Source organism: Atractosteus spatula, chromosome 9 (genome assembly GCF_055471065.1).
Source record: "Atractosteus spatula isolate fAtrSpa1 chromosome 9, fAtrSpa1.hap1, whole genome shotgun sequence".
Lineage (NCBI taxonomy): Eukaryota > Metazoa > Chordata > Actinopteri > Semionotiformes > Lepisosteidae > Atractosteus > Atractosteus spatula.
In genome coordinates this window covers 36713449-36728117 of record NC_142714.1, presented here as the reverse complement: position 1 = coordinate 36728117, position 14669 = coordinate 36713449, and the positions used below count along the sequence as shown (strand labels likewise).

Sequence of the window (14669 nt, the reverse complement as noted above, 5' to 3'; positions counted from 1 at the left end):
TCAATTATAGAATTCTTCCAAGTTGATCACTCTCTACTAAATGGAAGCTATCATAAGCTAAGTTGATCAAAACTTAGCATATAACATGTTTTTGATCATCCCTTTCTAAAATGCAGATATACAGAACCACTCTGGCACATTTCTCAGTTATAGAGCTCTGGACAAAGCTTTGTTTTGTCCTTTAATGAAATTGGAAGTGCACTTTTCTCACTTTCAAGCACTGTTGTTTGGATTATTCTACAGGTGGCAATGATTTATAACCCTGATCATAGTTCGGAAGTATTTTCATGGTGAAACCATGTTAAGTGACTGTTTTGTCAAAAGCTGAAGTATACCCTTGTAGATCTTGCATACAAGATTACTTTTTTCCAGCATAATATAAAGAACAACCACCTGAAAAATAAGCAAAACCAGCAATACAGCTGCTATGCACCAGTATGCCATGGTCTAGGGCTGATGATTGATCCTGATGCAAGAGACAAGAGGTGAACTAGGGAGAGCCAATAGCAGACTGCAGTGGTGTGTGGAGCAAACAGAAAGTGAGGGAGTGCAACTGGCAGCCACACACCTGTGCAGGCAGGTGGCCAAACAGAGGTCGTAGAGCTGCAGGTATGCCACTGAGGTGGAAACAAACAAAAGCACCTGGGGAAGAGCCAATGAGGTCATCAAAACAGGCAACAACACTGGAGAGGGTTCATAAAGTCAGGCAATCCAGGTGGAACACAAGACATGCACCAAAAATCGGGGAGAATCTAAACATCACGATGTAGGGAACAAGCAAAGAGTCAAGCTGTGGAGAAATTCCAAACATGAGGGATTATTCAAGGAGAAGAGAACCAAGCACAGAACAAACGCTAAGACAAAAACACCGCAATGCCACTGAATAAATGCCTTGCAGGGAGCAAGATAAGTGCTGTTGGTGGTATTGACAACCTGCCCAACTGTGTTACCATGGGAACGGGACGATTGGTAGATTGATTTATCTTTGACCCCTGGCCATGGTGTACAGGAACTGGAAACAGCAGCTACTGGGGCACAAGCATTACACACACACCCCTCTTACTACTACTGCAAAACACAATATTTTTGTCTTTCTCAAACCACTCAGTTTACCTGGTGTAGTCTATACCTTCTGTTTAGTTTATCTTTGAAGTGCATTGTTTTTTTATTTTAATGTCTTCTCGTGTGAAACTTTGATCTGTGCCTATCAGAGGGGGATCGTATCTAAAGAAGACATTTGATGACTGAAAGGAATCTCAGATTCCCTTACAAAACTCCTAAAGGTACTAATTTTTACATAGTACTGTATGTACTGTACTTTAGGTAATTACTTTTGCAATAGATTAGTTCTGAACTACTTAGTACAGTATTTCAGTTTGTTCACAAGCTGCTCTACACTACTTCCTTATATGTGTTATATTAAATTTACTGAGTAGATTAAAAAAATCATCTAATTTCTAACCACGAAACACACTGGTAATTGTATAATATTACAATATTATTTATAAACAAAATTGAATTGTTTAAATAACAATAGTTGACAAAACAAGGCAACCAAACTTTGAAATACAACACTGTGGGCAATAATAACATGCACACTGTTAGAAATATGTCTATGTTGTGTTATATTAATAACTTGTCCAATTGTTAGAAAGGGGATATAATGGCTGGATAATTTTGTTTTGCAGGTGAAATAACAGTGATTAGCAACTTTGGAGTTTCTTAGTCTAATTTAAAAGTACTGCAACAGTCCAATGATGATGTGTTTTTGCTGATTCCCAGTTCCTACAGGAATTTATGACTTCCTTGACAGGGGTTCTCTAGCAAAACAAATTTGATGAGACCCTAAATCTTGATTTATTAATTTTCAGTATCTAGGTGCATGCAAAGGATAAACTGCTCTGTAAAATGACATAACCTGAACTACACTATAAATACCTTGTGTTTCCCCTTCTGTTAAATGCAGACCTTTTTATGCACCCATTAAACACAACCATTGTCCATTACACATCAAAATGCTAAGACTTCTATGTTTTTCTTTTACGCTTTACCACTTAAACCAGAAAACAATTCTGACTTTGTAAAAAAGGCAACCAGCATAACTATCAAAATGTACTGAAACATCAACTGCATGTTCCATATAAGTGGTCACATCCTTTAGAAACCTCCTTCTGGTCTTTGTGGTGTGTTGTAGATTGAAAGCATGTTGTCGTCTTCTAAGGATTGCTTTCCTTGAAATACCAAGAGCCATTTTGAAAAGACTGCAGCTGGAATAACAAGGGACCTTAATAGTTTAAACAAGAAGCTCTACAAAATCTCTTCCTATCCAAAACCTTTTTATAATTGTGCATTGGAAACTCACACTGTAGGCTAACATTGTCAGCTATTATTGTTAACAAAATGCATGCCCCAACAGCATTGTCTTTTGCTGTTTGGGAAGACAATGGATCAAACAATGCTGAAAACAGGAGACGATTTCTCTTTAACAGGTTGAAAGGACTGAAGGACTTTTGAAAGTACTTTTTGGGATGAGTGTTTGCTTTCCCACAGTGTAGCCTGCAAAACAAAATGCCAGAGGTAAAAAAGCATTGAGAATGATTTTTTTAGTGATAACTTGAAAGCACTTCAACATGCACTTTAAAAGTAGGAATACATCTGATTTAGTCAGTTATACAAAAGGTAGAAAAGGAAAATAAGTTTCAATAATGTAAAACAATCTACATGTGATATCTCCTAGAGTGCTGGTGTCCACAAAACACTTCAGATTCTGTGTTCAAGCTTGTTGATAAACAGAATAGGAGTCACCCAGTACTGTGAAAGAGCTCCAACTCTCTCACAATCACATTGTCACAACTGGGCTGGACCTCTCATTATTTATAGCTTGAACTCAGTAATTGTCAAAAAAGCAAAATATACTTTTTTACAGACATGCTATTTACTGTTATACCATACTTTTACTATCATACTTTTACCAAGGCTCCAAGTTTTAATATTTATGCTGTCAGTCCCAAATCTCAACAAGACCAAAGAAGTGGCAAGAATCAAAGTTATACAGTACACACAAAGTTAATTTAGAAGAGTCCATTCTCATGATGACTCATGGTTTTCCAGGGCTTGCCATTCAGACTGGATGCTCTTACAGGGGATCCATTCTAATTAGTAATCATGATTCCAATTATTCAGTTCTTGCTTTATCCTTCTATAATGCTGTGGCACCTCTGTTGTGGTTCTTCATCATTATTCCACTTCCTGTCACTGGCTCCCTGGCTGTACTGCCCTCATGGACCCTGTGCTCCTACGTTGTTGTGGGCTGAATCTTCAGCAGATTTCCTGTGTTGCTTGTCTACCCTGGAGCCTGGACAGCTTTCAGCTTGCCCACACCTTCCATTGATTGCCCAACTTCATTACAGGGACAGCTGTCCAGAATGCCAGGGCTCCACAGTAATTGCCTTCACCCTTTCTTAGCTTACCATCCAGGGCTATCCTTTCTCCACTGGACAGTATTTCTAATTAAGAACTGCCAGTCAGTTATCTATTATTCCATTAGCCCTCTGTACCAGAGCGCTTGATCTCCAATGAATCGTATCTCTTTAAACGTCTCCACGACTCTCCAGGCTTTTGCACCTGGGTTAAGTCCAATCATCACCTCTGCAGCAGTATCCAGCCATGTTGTAACAAGACTGCTGTCACACACAACAAAGGTGCACTTAATGATAGTTTTGCAGTACTTTTTCATCTGTTATTTTTATGCAGCACTTCGAAGATGCACTTGCTCTTTCAGATATGCCAAATTGCTAGCCAGATAGATCTAGCTGTATTACTGTACAGGTGTGCCGTATGCACTGTCACGATGGTTTAAATCAATTACAATCAGGTGGCATGTGAAATAGGTATATTTCTTACAGAAATACAAACTTTTGGATTAGGAAATGTTTTGCAACTATTGTAAGCAAAATGTCTTTGTAGCCTATTGTTATGCTATGTAAGCATAAGTAAGAATTAGAAGATCATTTTTCATTCAATTCCATATGTTGGAAGAAATTACACTATAGTATATAACATAATTCTCACACAAACGCTGATAAGAATGGAAAAAGAAAGAGCAGTCTAATTTCTTGAAAAAAAATCATTTTTCAATAAAACAGCTGTAGTTTTGCTTTTCAGATTTGATTTTTCAGGTCTTTTTTCTCCATTTATCATAGACATTGAATACTAACTGATGAGAGCATATAGTTCTTTTCCCATTAGATTGGGTTTGTAGCTTGCCTGCCAAAGATGTTATCAATGTTAAGACCCACTATGTATTTAGGTGGTTACAGTCTTACAGTACATAAACTGTGATTTTAATGAATGTGTCAAACATTTAAAATTACATTTGAAGGAGGGGTGAGGGTATTTTCCTTAGAAGGGAGATACATTCAGAACATGTTGGCTAGTGTAATATTGCATGCTAGTTATCAAGAACAGATCTTTTTAGAACTAATGGAATGATTAACTTTGGTCAAACACATACAACAATAGCAAAAAAAAAAACACATGCAACAATAACAACAAATGTTCATAGACACAGTTTCCTAAAACATTGTACATTTATATAAAAAGTGAATAACACTGAATTGTTGAATTTCAAAAACAAATAATTATGAATAATTCTGATAGCTTCTTTCTCAGAGTTCTGTAGGTAGTTCAAGTACAGTAGGTAGCTGCGTCAGCATACGTAGGCTGCAAAGGAACAAGTAAAGGTTTATTCCATGCTGGAGGGAGAAGAAAAGAAGCACACTGTTTAGGCAGTGGAGCCTTCTTCAGGAGCCTTCTTCTCACACCCGAAGAAGGCTACACATCTGAGACGCTGTGCTTCTTTTCTTCTCTTTTCAGCATGGAATAAACCTGTACTCGTTCTGTAGCTGTGTTTGCCACTCATTCAATTTCTATCAACAAAATAAATCTATAATTGAATAAATCTGAGTTCTTTAAAAGACCAAAACATGACAAGTAATAAAACTATTTTTTAACCAGATTAGTTGTAAGATCTAAATACTGCATATTACTTTGTCTGGAATTTACACATTTTATCTAGCTTTTTCTCTGATTTAAGTCAGGCATGCCAGAAGACATAGATGCCCTCCATGAAAAGGAGAGTCAGTGGTCTAAATAATTGAAATGTTTCAGATCTTGCCCGTTACACATAGGTTGCAAAATTTTAGTTAAAAACTGGTAAAAACTCAAAATAAGGAAGATAAGCTCACTTGTTTTCCTATAATGTGAAAGTGAAAGAATTAAGTTGATATAACCGGTTGTTCTAACAGACTGTACAACAGCTATACCAGACTGCATTAACTTTGGGTGTACTCTGCTTGTTTTTGAAGTTTACCACACTTTTTAAAAACATGCTCTTTAAATGCAGTTTTTCAGTCAAATGACCTACTGTACATTGTCGGAGGATTTCAACAGCATGGGTATGCACCTTAAGGTTTTTAGAGAATGAAAGTGAGTGTGCAGTATCTTCAGTTCCCAGCAGCATGCTGTATGTATATTTTATTCTGTCATTCTCAGTAATTTCACACCTCAAGAAAACTGATTTCGGTAACTGCACAGCTATAGAAACATCTTTAATTACCCTTGGCTTAAAGGAAAAACAATATTAAAGGTTTTAGAGAGCAACACATGGAGCTAGATCTCCTTGTGTAATTGTAGATTTTACATGGATGCTGAGGTTTTACTCCTCCAAAAGGCAAAGAGGTGAGGCTTCATGACATTTCTGAAACTGAATAGTGGATGGGAGCACCACCTTATAATTGACCCTTTGGATAAATAGCTTGTGTGCTTCTTCCCCCTAAAACCAAATACAGTTATGAGTTTACACACAGAAGATGCTTGACGCAAGACTAAAAGATCCAATGAAATATATTATGTTTTTAATGATAATGAATCATTTACTTTGGTGACACATTTATCCAAGGCTACAGGAGAAGCACTGAAAGGTGATCAGAACAGTGCAGAAAGTTTCTAGGTATCTGATTCCATCACAGCGAAACACATGAGGCGAATGAGCAGATACGAGGGGCAGGCGAGTTAAGTAAAGCGGAGAGGCGACAAAGCAAGCAGCAGAGGCTGAGTGCAGGGGGCGTGAAAGAAAATAATGAAAATGATGGAAGGAGACAGGAGAGGGGGAAGTGATGAAGGAAGCTGTGGGTAAGAAGCAGGACTTGAAATTCAAGTTCTGAACAGGAAAAGGTGGTCCTGCGAAGAGGATGGCTGCAAGGGGAAAATTAAGTAGAGGGAATAATGAACAAGCAGTAGAATTTCGAATGAATCTGAGAGGCTGGGTTGCAGTTGTAGGGAAACAAGATAGGAGACATCTGAAGAAGTCCAGCCTTCAAACATCAAGAATTTGGATAAGAAGTTGACTGAAATTTGTTATTAAACGGACACGTCTTGAGATGTTATTCAGAAAAGATGACAGAAAAAGCATGCAATGGAAATATGGTTTGAGCACTGAGGTTCTTTGTAGTAGTGGAATATATCATTTTTGATATAAAATATATTTTGATGTACTAGTGTAATAAACTGTGTGTCTATAAAAATGTACATTTTGAATGTATGCAATAATAAATAGTTCAGCTCCCAATGGTTAAATTTTATTTCAATCAATCAATCAAGGTTTATTTATCAATGCACAGACAGTACAGCATACAGTGGTGTTGTCACCAATGAAATGCTTTATCCGCCAGCTTGTTTAGAGGGATAGAAGAGTTCTATGTAAGGTAGAGTTACACCTGAAAAACTACGTTGTTAGTTTGAATATGTAGGGTTGTAATGTGACGTGTGCAGATTTCACACTGTTCTCATGATTGCTCTGAGCTTCTTGTTGCACAGCTTGCCCTCCAATAGCTGTGAAGTCAGCTGCACAAAAAAATGTGATGTAGGATTAGCTAAGAATGTTAAGTCACTGTAATAGTCTCATGTTCTGTGAGACCTGTTACAGTAGTCACATGCCATGTCATGTTGAATATGAAAAATATGAAAAGCATGAGTAAAATAATAACGTTTACATAACACTTCTTAGTCATGCTTTTAAAGTTTGAAATGTGGTGAATGATACAGTATGTGTGGAATATGTTTTTGTATTTTTCTATCCGAAGTGCCGAATGCCTGAGCTACGTGAAGTTCCTCTTTTCGAAATGTGCAATATTCACATAAATATGTTGGTACCATTAAAGAAATGCCTGCAGTACCCTAACATTAATTTTCTTTTGAAACTCTGCTTACAGGCCATTGTGAGTGCTGCTAAAGATGTCCGATAGTGTCGATATTGAAGAGAAACCGCCAGCCCCCCCCTTGAGAATGAACAGTAACAATAGAGACTCTTCCTCAGCAAATCACAGCTCTAAACCTCTCCCAATGGCTCCAGAAGAGAAGAACAAGAAGGCCCGACTCCGTTCTATCTTCCCTGGAGGAGGTGATAAAAGTAAGGGCGCAGAAGTAGCACTATAATCAGGCCTCAATCACACTGTATGGCACCACAGTGCTTGTTTGGACTTAGCTGCATTACCTTGTAAAGAAAAACTAAATTAATATAGTGTTTTAAGAAAAACATTAGTAAGTTATGAAAAGAAAAGAAGCTTTGTGGTACATATTCTTTGTTTGATTTGTAGTAGCCTACCGGTCTAATAATTCCATTAAGGTTTGTCTTAAAGGATCCTACAGAATCAGCCGCAACTAAATAGCAAGGGAGTTTAAACCAGACTCCAATGACTCCCTCTGAAGGAATTATTGGTAGTATTGCTGATTTTGGAAAATCTTTCCTGCATTGTTTTTGCCAACACTTTACAGGATTTCTAACACCTGAAACACCATTTTCTATGTCATTTTCTCTTATGGGCTTAGAAGATTCAGTTCCCTTAATCTTTGATATTCCTCTGTGACCTGAATATAGTATGGATGTTCGTTTTTGCTCTGCCTCACAAACATGGTCTTACTGACCAGCTTTCTGCCCAGAATGTACATTTTCAGTCTTAGATAGAATACTTGACAGAATTCAAGGGTGCAAAGGATATAATCAAGTCTGTTAGATCCAGTTCTCCCACATTGTTGAGAACAACCATAATAGTCCTAGACACCTGCTCTCCATTGCTTTAGGCAAGCTGCCCCACCACATTACCTGCCTTACCCCAACTTTAGCTCCAAGGTTGACAATGACTGGCATCGCATTCTCTCCACAACACATGCTACCACCACACCTGCTCCCTGATGGCTTAGTTTTGCTGGTTCTTTTCTCTACTTGAAGTCACATGCCTTAGTAAATTGGTATCAAGTATGAAATCCACCACCTGTCTATTAGATCATATTCCCACCATTTGATTTAAATCCTGCTTCTCTAACCTTGCCCTGTTGTTCGTAACAATGAGTCCTTAAGCATTGGTGCAGTACCAATGGCTTAAAATAACTGCAGTATCCCCTGTGACAAAAAAACAAACAAATTTGGCTCTGGACAACCTAAACAATTTTCACCCAATATCCAACCTTGGAATATTTTTGAATGTGCTGTTACCATTCAGTTTAATAGCCACCTCATTCCAAATAGCCTCTATGAGGTGCAAGTGATCACATGCTGGTCTATAAGGCTCAGTACCTGAGTTAGTCTGAGTTACTATCATCCTACTCTCCACTTCGTTCATCTGATTCTGGTCTCCCGTCTGTTCCCCATGCCCATCTACACTCTATTGCTATGCTCCAAAGGCCTAGAATTATATCCCTAAGGATATCAGAGAGTTCTGAGCTCTTTATATTTATATATTTAACTGGTTCTGTGTCTGCCCCTTTGCTTTCCTACTGTATTCCAAACCCTATTTGTAACTTTGTAATTCTGCTGTCTCCTCTCATTCTGTAAAGCACTTTGAGAAGTCACTTTTAAAAGTGATTATTTACATAAAATGTTTCTTCTTCTTTATATAATGTTGAAATTGAAATTGAAACTACTTTGCAAGGATATTTTAAAAGAGGTATACATTTTCAATTAGTAAAGATAATGGAAAAATTATTAAGTACTGTAGAATAAGGCTTTCTCTCTTTTTTAGAAAATTGGACACAAAGCCATGTTGTGTTCGTTTAGTTTTATAGCAAAAGAAAGCTTTTAAAATCAGTTCCTAAAGAGACATTCATCTTAAGTCACTTGGCAAGAAAGGAGAAAACACTTTTTCATTAAAACTTGCTGACCACATGGACGGGAAACTCAAGAATGGCTTTGATTCATTCTTTATAAGCTTTTGAAAGCATTGTGTTTTTCTTAGTACATTTTGGCATTAATAAAAAGTAAAAGTTTAAGGTAACCTTGGGCAGGCAAGAAAAACTTCACGGTCAATGTAACATTATTTGGCCATGTCCTCTCCTATGATGTAGTATACAGTACACTAAAAGGAAAAGTCTCTAAGTGTTGTATTCTGTTTATCAGTCTTTTTAGATTGAAAAATTTGGGAAAATTACTCATGCCCCCTAGATACGCAAGCAAAAAAAACATTTAAAAAATGCAAAGAAGAAAGCCATTTTTTCACTTACTTGCCTTTCTTCTAAGGCCATTAAAGCAGTGTTTGTTTAGTTTTAAAACATTTTCTAATTTTCAAATACAAATCTAAATCACTTGAATCTGACCAATATAAATTCAACTGTAATACATATCACCCAGTCAAGTTAGCTGCCCTCTAATATTTTAAATATTGTTTTGTCATTTTCTTTAGCTAATAAGAAGAAAGAGAAGGAACGTCCTGAAATATCACTTCCTTCTGACTTTGAGCACACAATTCATGTTGGCTTTGATGCAGTAACAGGAGAATTCACAGTAAGTAACCTAACCTTTCACTATGAATTTCCAACAGTACATTACTATAAGGTCTTGGTTCTTGTAATTCTCATTTAGTTCATTATAACAACCAGGATAAAGTAGTTTCCTAAGGCTTGTCATGCTTTTGAGTACCGTTTGTCCTGGATTTCAATACACCCACTCCATGGGTAGTGTAGGGCTGGGTTCCACATCTCTTTACTTAGTCTTTTTTACTTAATTTTACTTAAGCCCAATTTTTCTTAGCTTAGGAGTGATCCTTTCTTAGCCATTGTGAGAATTCACATAGAGAACTGCCATTCATAATATTACGGTGATCCTCCCTCATTTTCCCTAGCTATGTCAGCGAGTTAGGAAGGAGGGGTGTTGGAGCAGACTCACTGGGGTTTATTGTCCTTTAATGGTACTGTATGTGTGCTGATCACAGAGAGGGAAGAGAGCAAGAGACAGAATGTAGCAGCAGTTAGCAGGCCATGAGATACTGTAGAGAGAAAGAAAAGAAACTTCCCCATGTTTTTACAGGCAAAGTGAAATGATATAAGACTGAATTAAAAAAGTACAATACTTAAACACCATATAGCGTACTGTACACTTAAAATATACAATATTGTAAAAAAAATTGAGAGATAATGATCTTGAATTCATGCTTGACGTTACAGTGACTGTACTTTGCAGTAATTAAACAAAAATAAAATGGTAAAAAAAAGGTAAAAAATTAAAATAATAAAATCACTTGGTTGGTCCTCTAACATACTTGCAATACAGATTAATTCCATTTCTCAACGAAAAGCACAAGATTATACAGTACACTGCATTTTCCACACAAGTCTGTAAAGAAAGTGAGACGGAACATAAAATGCAGCCCTTTATATACTGGTGTAGACCGCTTTATGTTTACCTCATGCTATTAATCCGCGGAAAGAACTTGCCTCAGTACTTGCTCTTTACACATTGAATGTAAACTCTGCTTAGCTCAACTGAATTCCGACTCATGTAAGATCACTTGATTAGCCATAAACAATTTCTTGCATTAGGAATTTGTCTTTTCACATACCCCAGCTTGCTCTCCATGAGACACACAGGCACATATACAGGGAGAGAGAAGCTTGGGGTCAGAGTGCAGGGTCAGCCATTTATCCTGCTCCCCTGGAGCAGTTAGGGTTAAGGGCCTTGCACAAGATTCCTCTGCTGGCTGCGGGATTTGAACTGGCAACCTTCTAGACACAGGTGCAGGAGGTTTATGTAAAGTGACATTTATGCGTCAAGCCATATGTTACCCATAGTGTGTAATATATGTTCTTTATGATTATGGACTGAGCTTATTAATGGCTAAATACATTGAAATGGCTAGCTTCATTTATTATATTTCATTAAGACTAGTCTCATATGTAAGAGAAACAAAGAATTCCCCCTTTCTGAGTGAACTTAGTGTCAGTAGATTACAAGACTATGACCATCAGTGTGTGATTACTCAAAGCTTTTGAAAAAGTACATGTGTTTTGAATACTGTATGTCTTAAAGTATGAATTTCCATTGCCTTGTCCTTTATCTTTGATAATTCCTTTAAGACAAGGCAATGAATAGTAGTGAATATTCTAAACAAAGTATACAAGAATCCTTTGTGTATATAGCCTTACCATTATGGTCTCAGCTGTTTAATTTTAAAAATTTCTAACAATAACTACTCAGATATGGAGAAAATGAAGATAGGGAAGCTTCACTCCCAGTTTTGATTATACTGTTAATCTCCTTTTTTGCTCGCTTACAGCTTCATTTAAATCAATCAACAGTTGACTCAATTTTAAATAAAAGATACTGTACCTACTGAATTATTGAAAGGAAAGCTTTACTTATTTGCCAAGTACAAAGGATGCTGTGTTCTGTTTAATTTAATAGCAAACCATATTAGATTCAGAGGGAAGTTGGGGAGAATATGGATATGAATGTTTGCATCTGCTAAAGTCTAGAGACAATTTCCAATTGTTTATCTGGTCCATGCAGAGTCTCTGGCTGATTATGAAACAGCCTTCAATTTTATTTATATCACCTTTAACAATGTACTGTATTTGTGTTGCTTGTTCAAAACTCTGGAAGCAGGACACTTCAAGATATTTTAATATATATGAATATAATATACTTTAAAATAAGCACAGTGTTAGATAATGTTTTTTGAACATGAAGAAATACATTACAATCTGTTTACATTTCCATAAGTGTTTGATAAATGCAATGATGACTGAATATTACAAATGGGAAAGAAGAAAGAAATGTGGACATTTTCTCAATGCAAGAAAGCTGAAAGGTCAAAACAAATAACACTCTTACGTGAAAATTAAAATGTGAAAAATAAATCAAATGGAAATGAAAAGTGCTTTCATTATTGTGATGGAGAAAATGCACAGTCTTCAGTTCATGTTTGTTTAGAGATCTTTTCTAATACTATTGTTATCGAAGATATTTTGCATTGGTACAAAAGTGCTTAGAAACTGATGCTTTATGTTATCCGGGAGCAGAGATGGCTGGCTTGAACCAGGTGTGAAAAGAGATAGCCACTGTGTTTGAATTTGGGGAACATCTAAGAAGGGTGACATGTTTTAGAAATGACAGGCCGATTGGCTCCTGCAGACACTTCCCAGTTTTCTTGTTGTTAAAGTGATCTTGTCGAGTCACAGTTGTTCAACAAACAGTATCTGCCACTTCTTGTTAATATTGCAAGCAAAGCCTGGGCTCATCTGAGTGGCATATTATGTATTGCTAAGGAAAATAAATTGTACAGAATTCAGAGCTGTGTGACTGGAATGGGATAATGCATTTGAACCACATACTGTATCTGTTTTAGATATAAAGATTGTAAGTGGATTTGAAAGACAAATGGACCTTGATTTCCCACAGGGAATTCCTGAGCAGTGGGCTCGGTTACTCCAGACCTCCAACATTACCAAACTGGAACAGAAGAAGAACCCACAGGCTGTGCTGGATGTTCTCAAGTTCTATGATTCCAAAGAGACAGTGAACAACCAGAAGTACATGAGCTTTACTTCTGGAGGTGAGAAACAGGTTCTTTATAATGGATACATCATCATTATTATATATACTGTGATTATATATATTATATATGTGATTGTCTTTTAGTATTCATATAGTACTTAGCATGTCGTGGATAGTGAGTTTTTCAACTATAGTAGGCTTTGAATTTCAGTGTGGTTTAAAATTTCGATTTGTAGGCCATTGAAAAATGTACACTTGAAAGCATACTTTACACAGCACACAGTGGTTTAGGTTACATTACCTTCTACTTGTATCTCTATGTGACTAAAAGAATGAAAATGGTTGAGAATGAGGACAGGGATTTATTAAATAAATGTAACAACTTACATTTGCTCTCCAGATAATAATGATAATCATCTTAAAGTGTTTATTTAGCTTTATGTTAGATAGTATATTCTTTATGTTAGATACTGTAGTACAGTATAAGTCACATATTGTAAGTACCAATTTAAAAAGATCCTTCAATTGTACTCTTTTGAATTTGCAGAGAGGTTTGGTCTTTAGATAACATGAAAGTTAAACAGCTCCTTCAACAGAATAGGGACCAATATTTTATTTAAATAATTGCCAATTTCTTTTTCAGACAAATCAGCACATGGTTACATAGCACCCAATGCTCTGGTAAGTGATCTTGGTTTTCATAAAATGAAAGCTTTCCCTCTGTTGGGGATTTCATTTTTGAAAAATAACATTTGATACACTAATAAAATTTTACAAGAATAGTGATGAATAAATGACTATCATGGAGCAGACATGGATAGACTGGATAGGTTTTGAAACATATTCATTTACTAAGCAATCATATAAAAGTCTAAAAACTAAACAATCATAGAAAGCAATACCTTTTAGAAAATTTAGTAATTAATTTAATCAGATTGTCTTAAATAATTATCTGCTTTAATCAGATCAGTGAACAACAAGGAACCTGAAAAAGTGGAAACAGTTTTAGATGAAAGATAATTAACTGAGATCTGAGCACACAAAAAATGAATTAAAAGATCTAGTTTTGATTATTTTATGACATCACATTATGGTATTAGTGCTTGTTTCCAATTTTAACATCACCCAAGATTGTAGAGACAACTTCATGGACAGTACATTGTACAATTAATTAATTGTACTTTCCCTTTGTACAGTAGGTTCAAAAGTTGTACTTTTTCCTTGCAGTTCTTATTCTCATTTGAAATATTAAAAACTTTTACAGTTTTGTTCTTACATTTCATAGAATGCTAGCTTTACAGAATACATTTTTTTCTCATTTCAATATTTGTTGGCATACAAGCCCTGTGATTTAGCACTGTGTTTTTAATGCCAGAAAGAAAATAATGCTTCTGAACATGGAAAGTGTATTTTTTTAAATAAAAGCCATGTATTTCCCCTTAGACAATTTAAGAAGAAACAGCATTGCAGAAAATTGGAGTTATTTTATCTGGATTGGTTCTCTAAACTAAGGGCTTTAAAATAAATGGACAAAATTTTATTTTTAAAATATGCCTTCTACAGAAAAAAACTCTTCATTGATTACATGAAGAACCTAACAGTAACAATGTGTGAATTTGGCACTGCAGGAAGTTCTGCAGGAAAATAAAATGCTACCTGCCTGTAATAGTACCCAGGCTTTAAAAAGAATTTTATAGTTAATCAGTTTCAGCATGATTTTTCTATTAAATAGATACTCTTCTAGGTTTTTAATATTTTATAGATCACAAATGTTTAGTCAGGCTTGTACAGCAAAAATTAATTGTCAGTACACTTTTATAAACCACCAAAAACATTTGGGAGTGAC

General features: G+C 36.0%; 1 protein-coding gene across 2 annotated transcripts in view; it reads left to right on the top strand.

The window, feature by feature from the left end:
• The window catches only part of LOC148828514 (serine/threonine-protein kinase PAK 3), a 64835-nt gene that overhangs the window by 26475 nt on the left and 23691 nt on the right, over nucleotides 1–14669 (top strand). For both annotated transcript variants that reach the window (XM_088925371.1, XM_088925370.1), the window contains exons 2-5: nucleotides 7272–7468; nucleotides 9735–9835; nucleotides 12728–12881; nucleotides 13467–13504. In XM_088925371.1, coding sequence (XP_088781497.1) covers nucleotides 7294–7468; nucleotides 9735–9835; nucleotides 12728–12881; nucleotides 13467–13504 — 468 coding nt within the window. In that variant the 5' untranslated portion in view covers nucleotides 7272–7293. The remainder of the gene's footprint in view (nucleotides 1–7271; nucleotides 7469–9734; nucleotides 9836–12727; nucleotides 12882–13466; nucleotides 13505–14669) is intronic.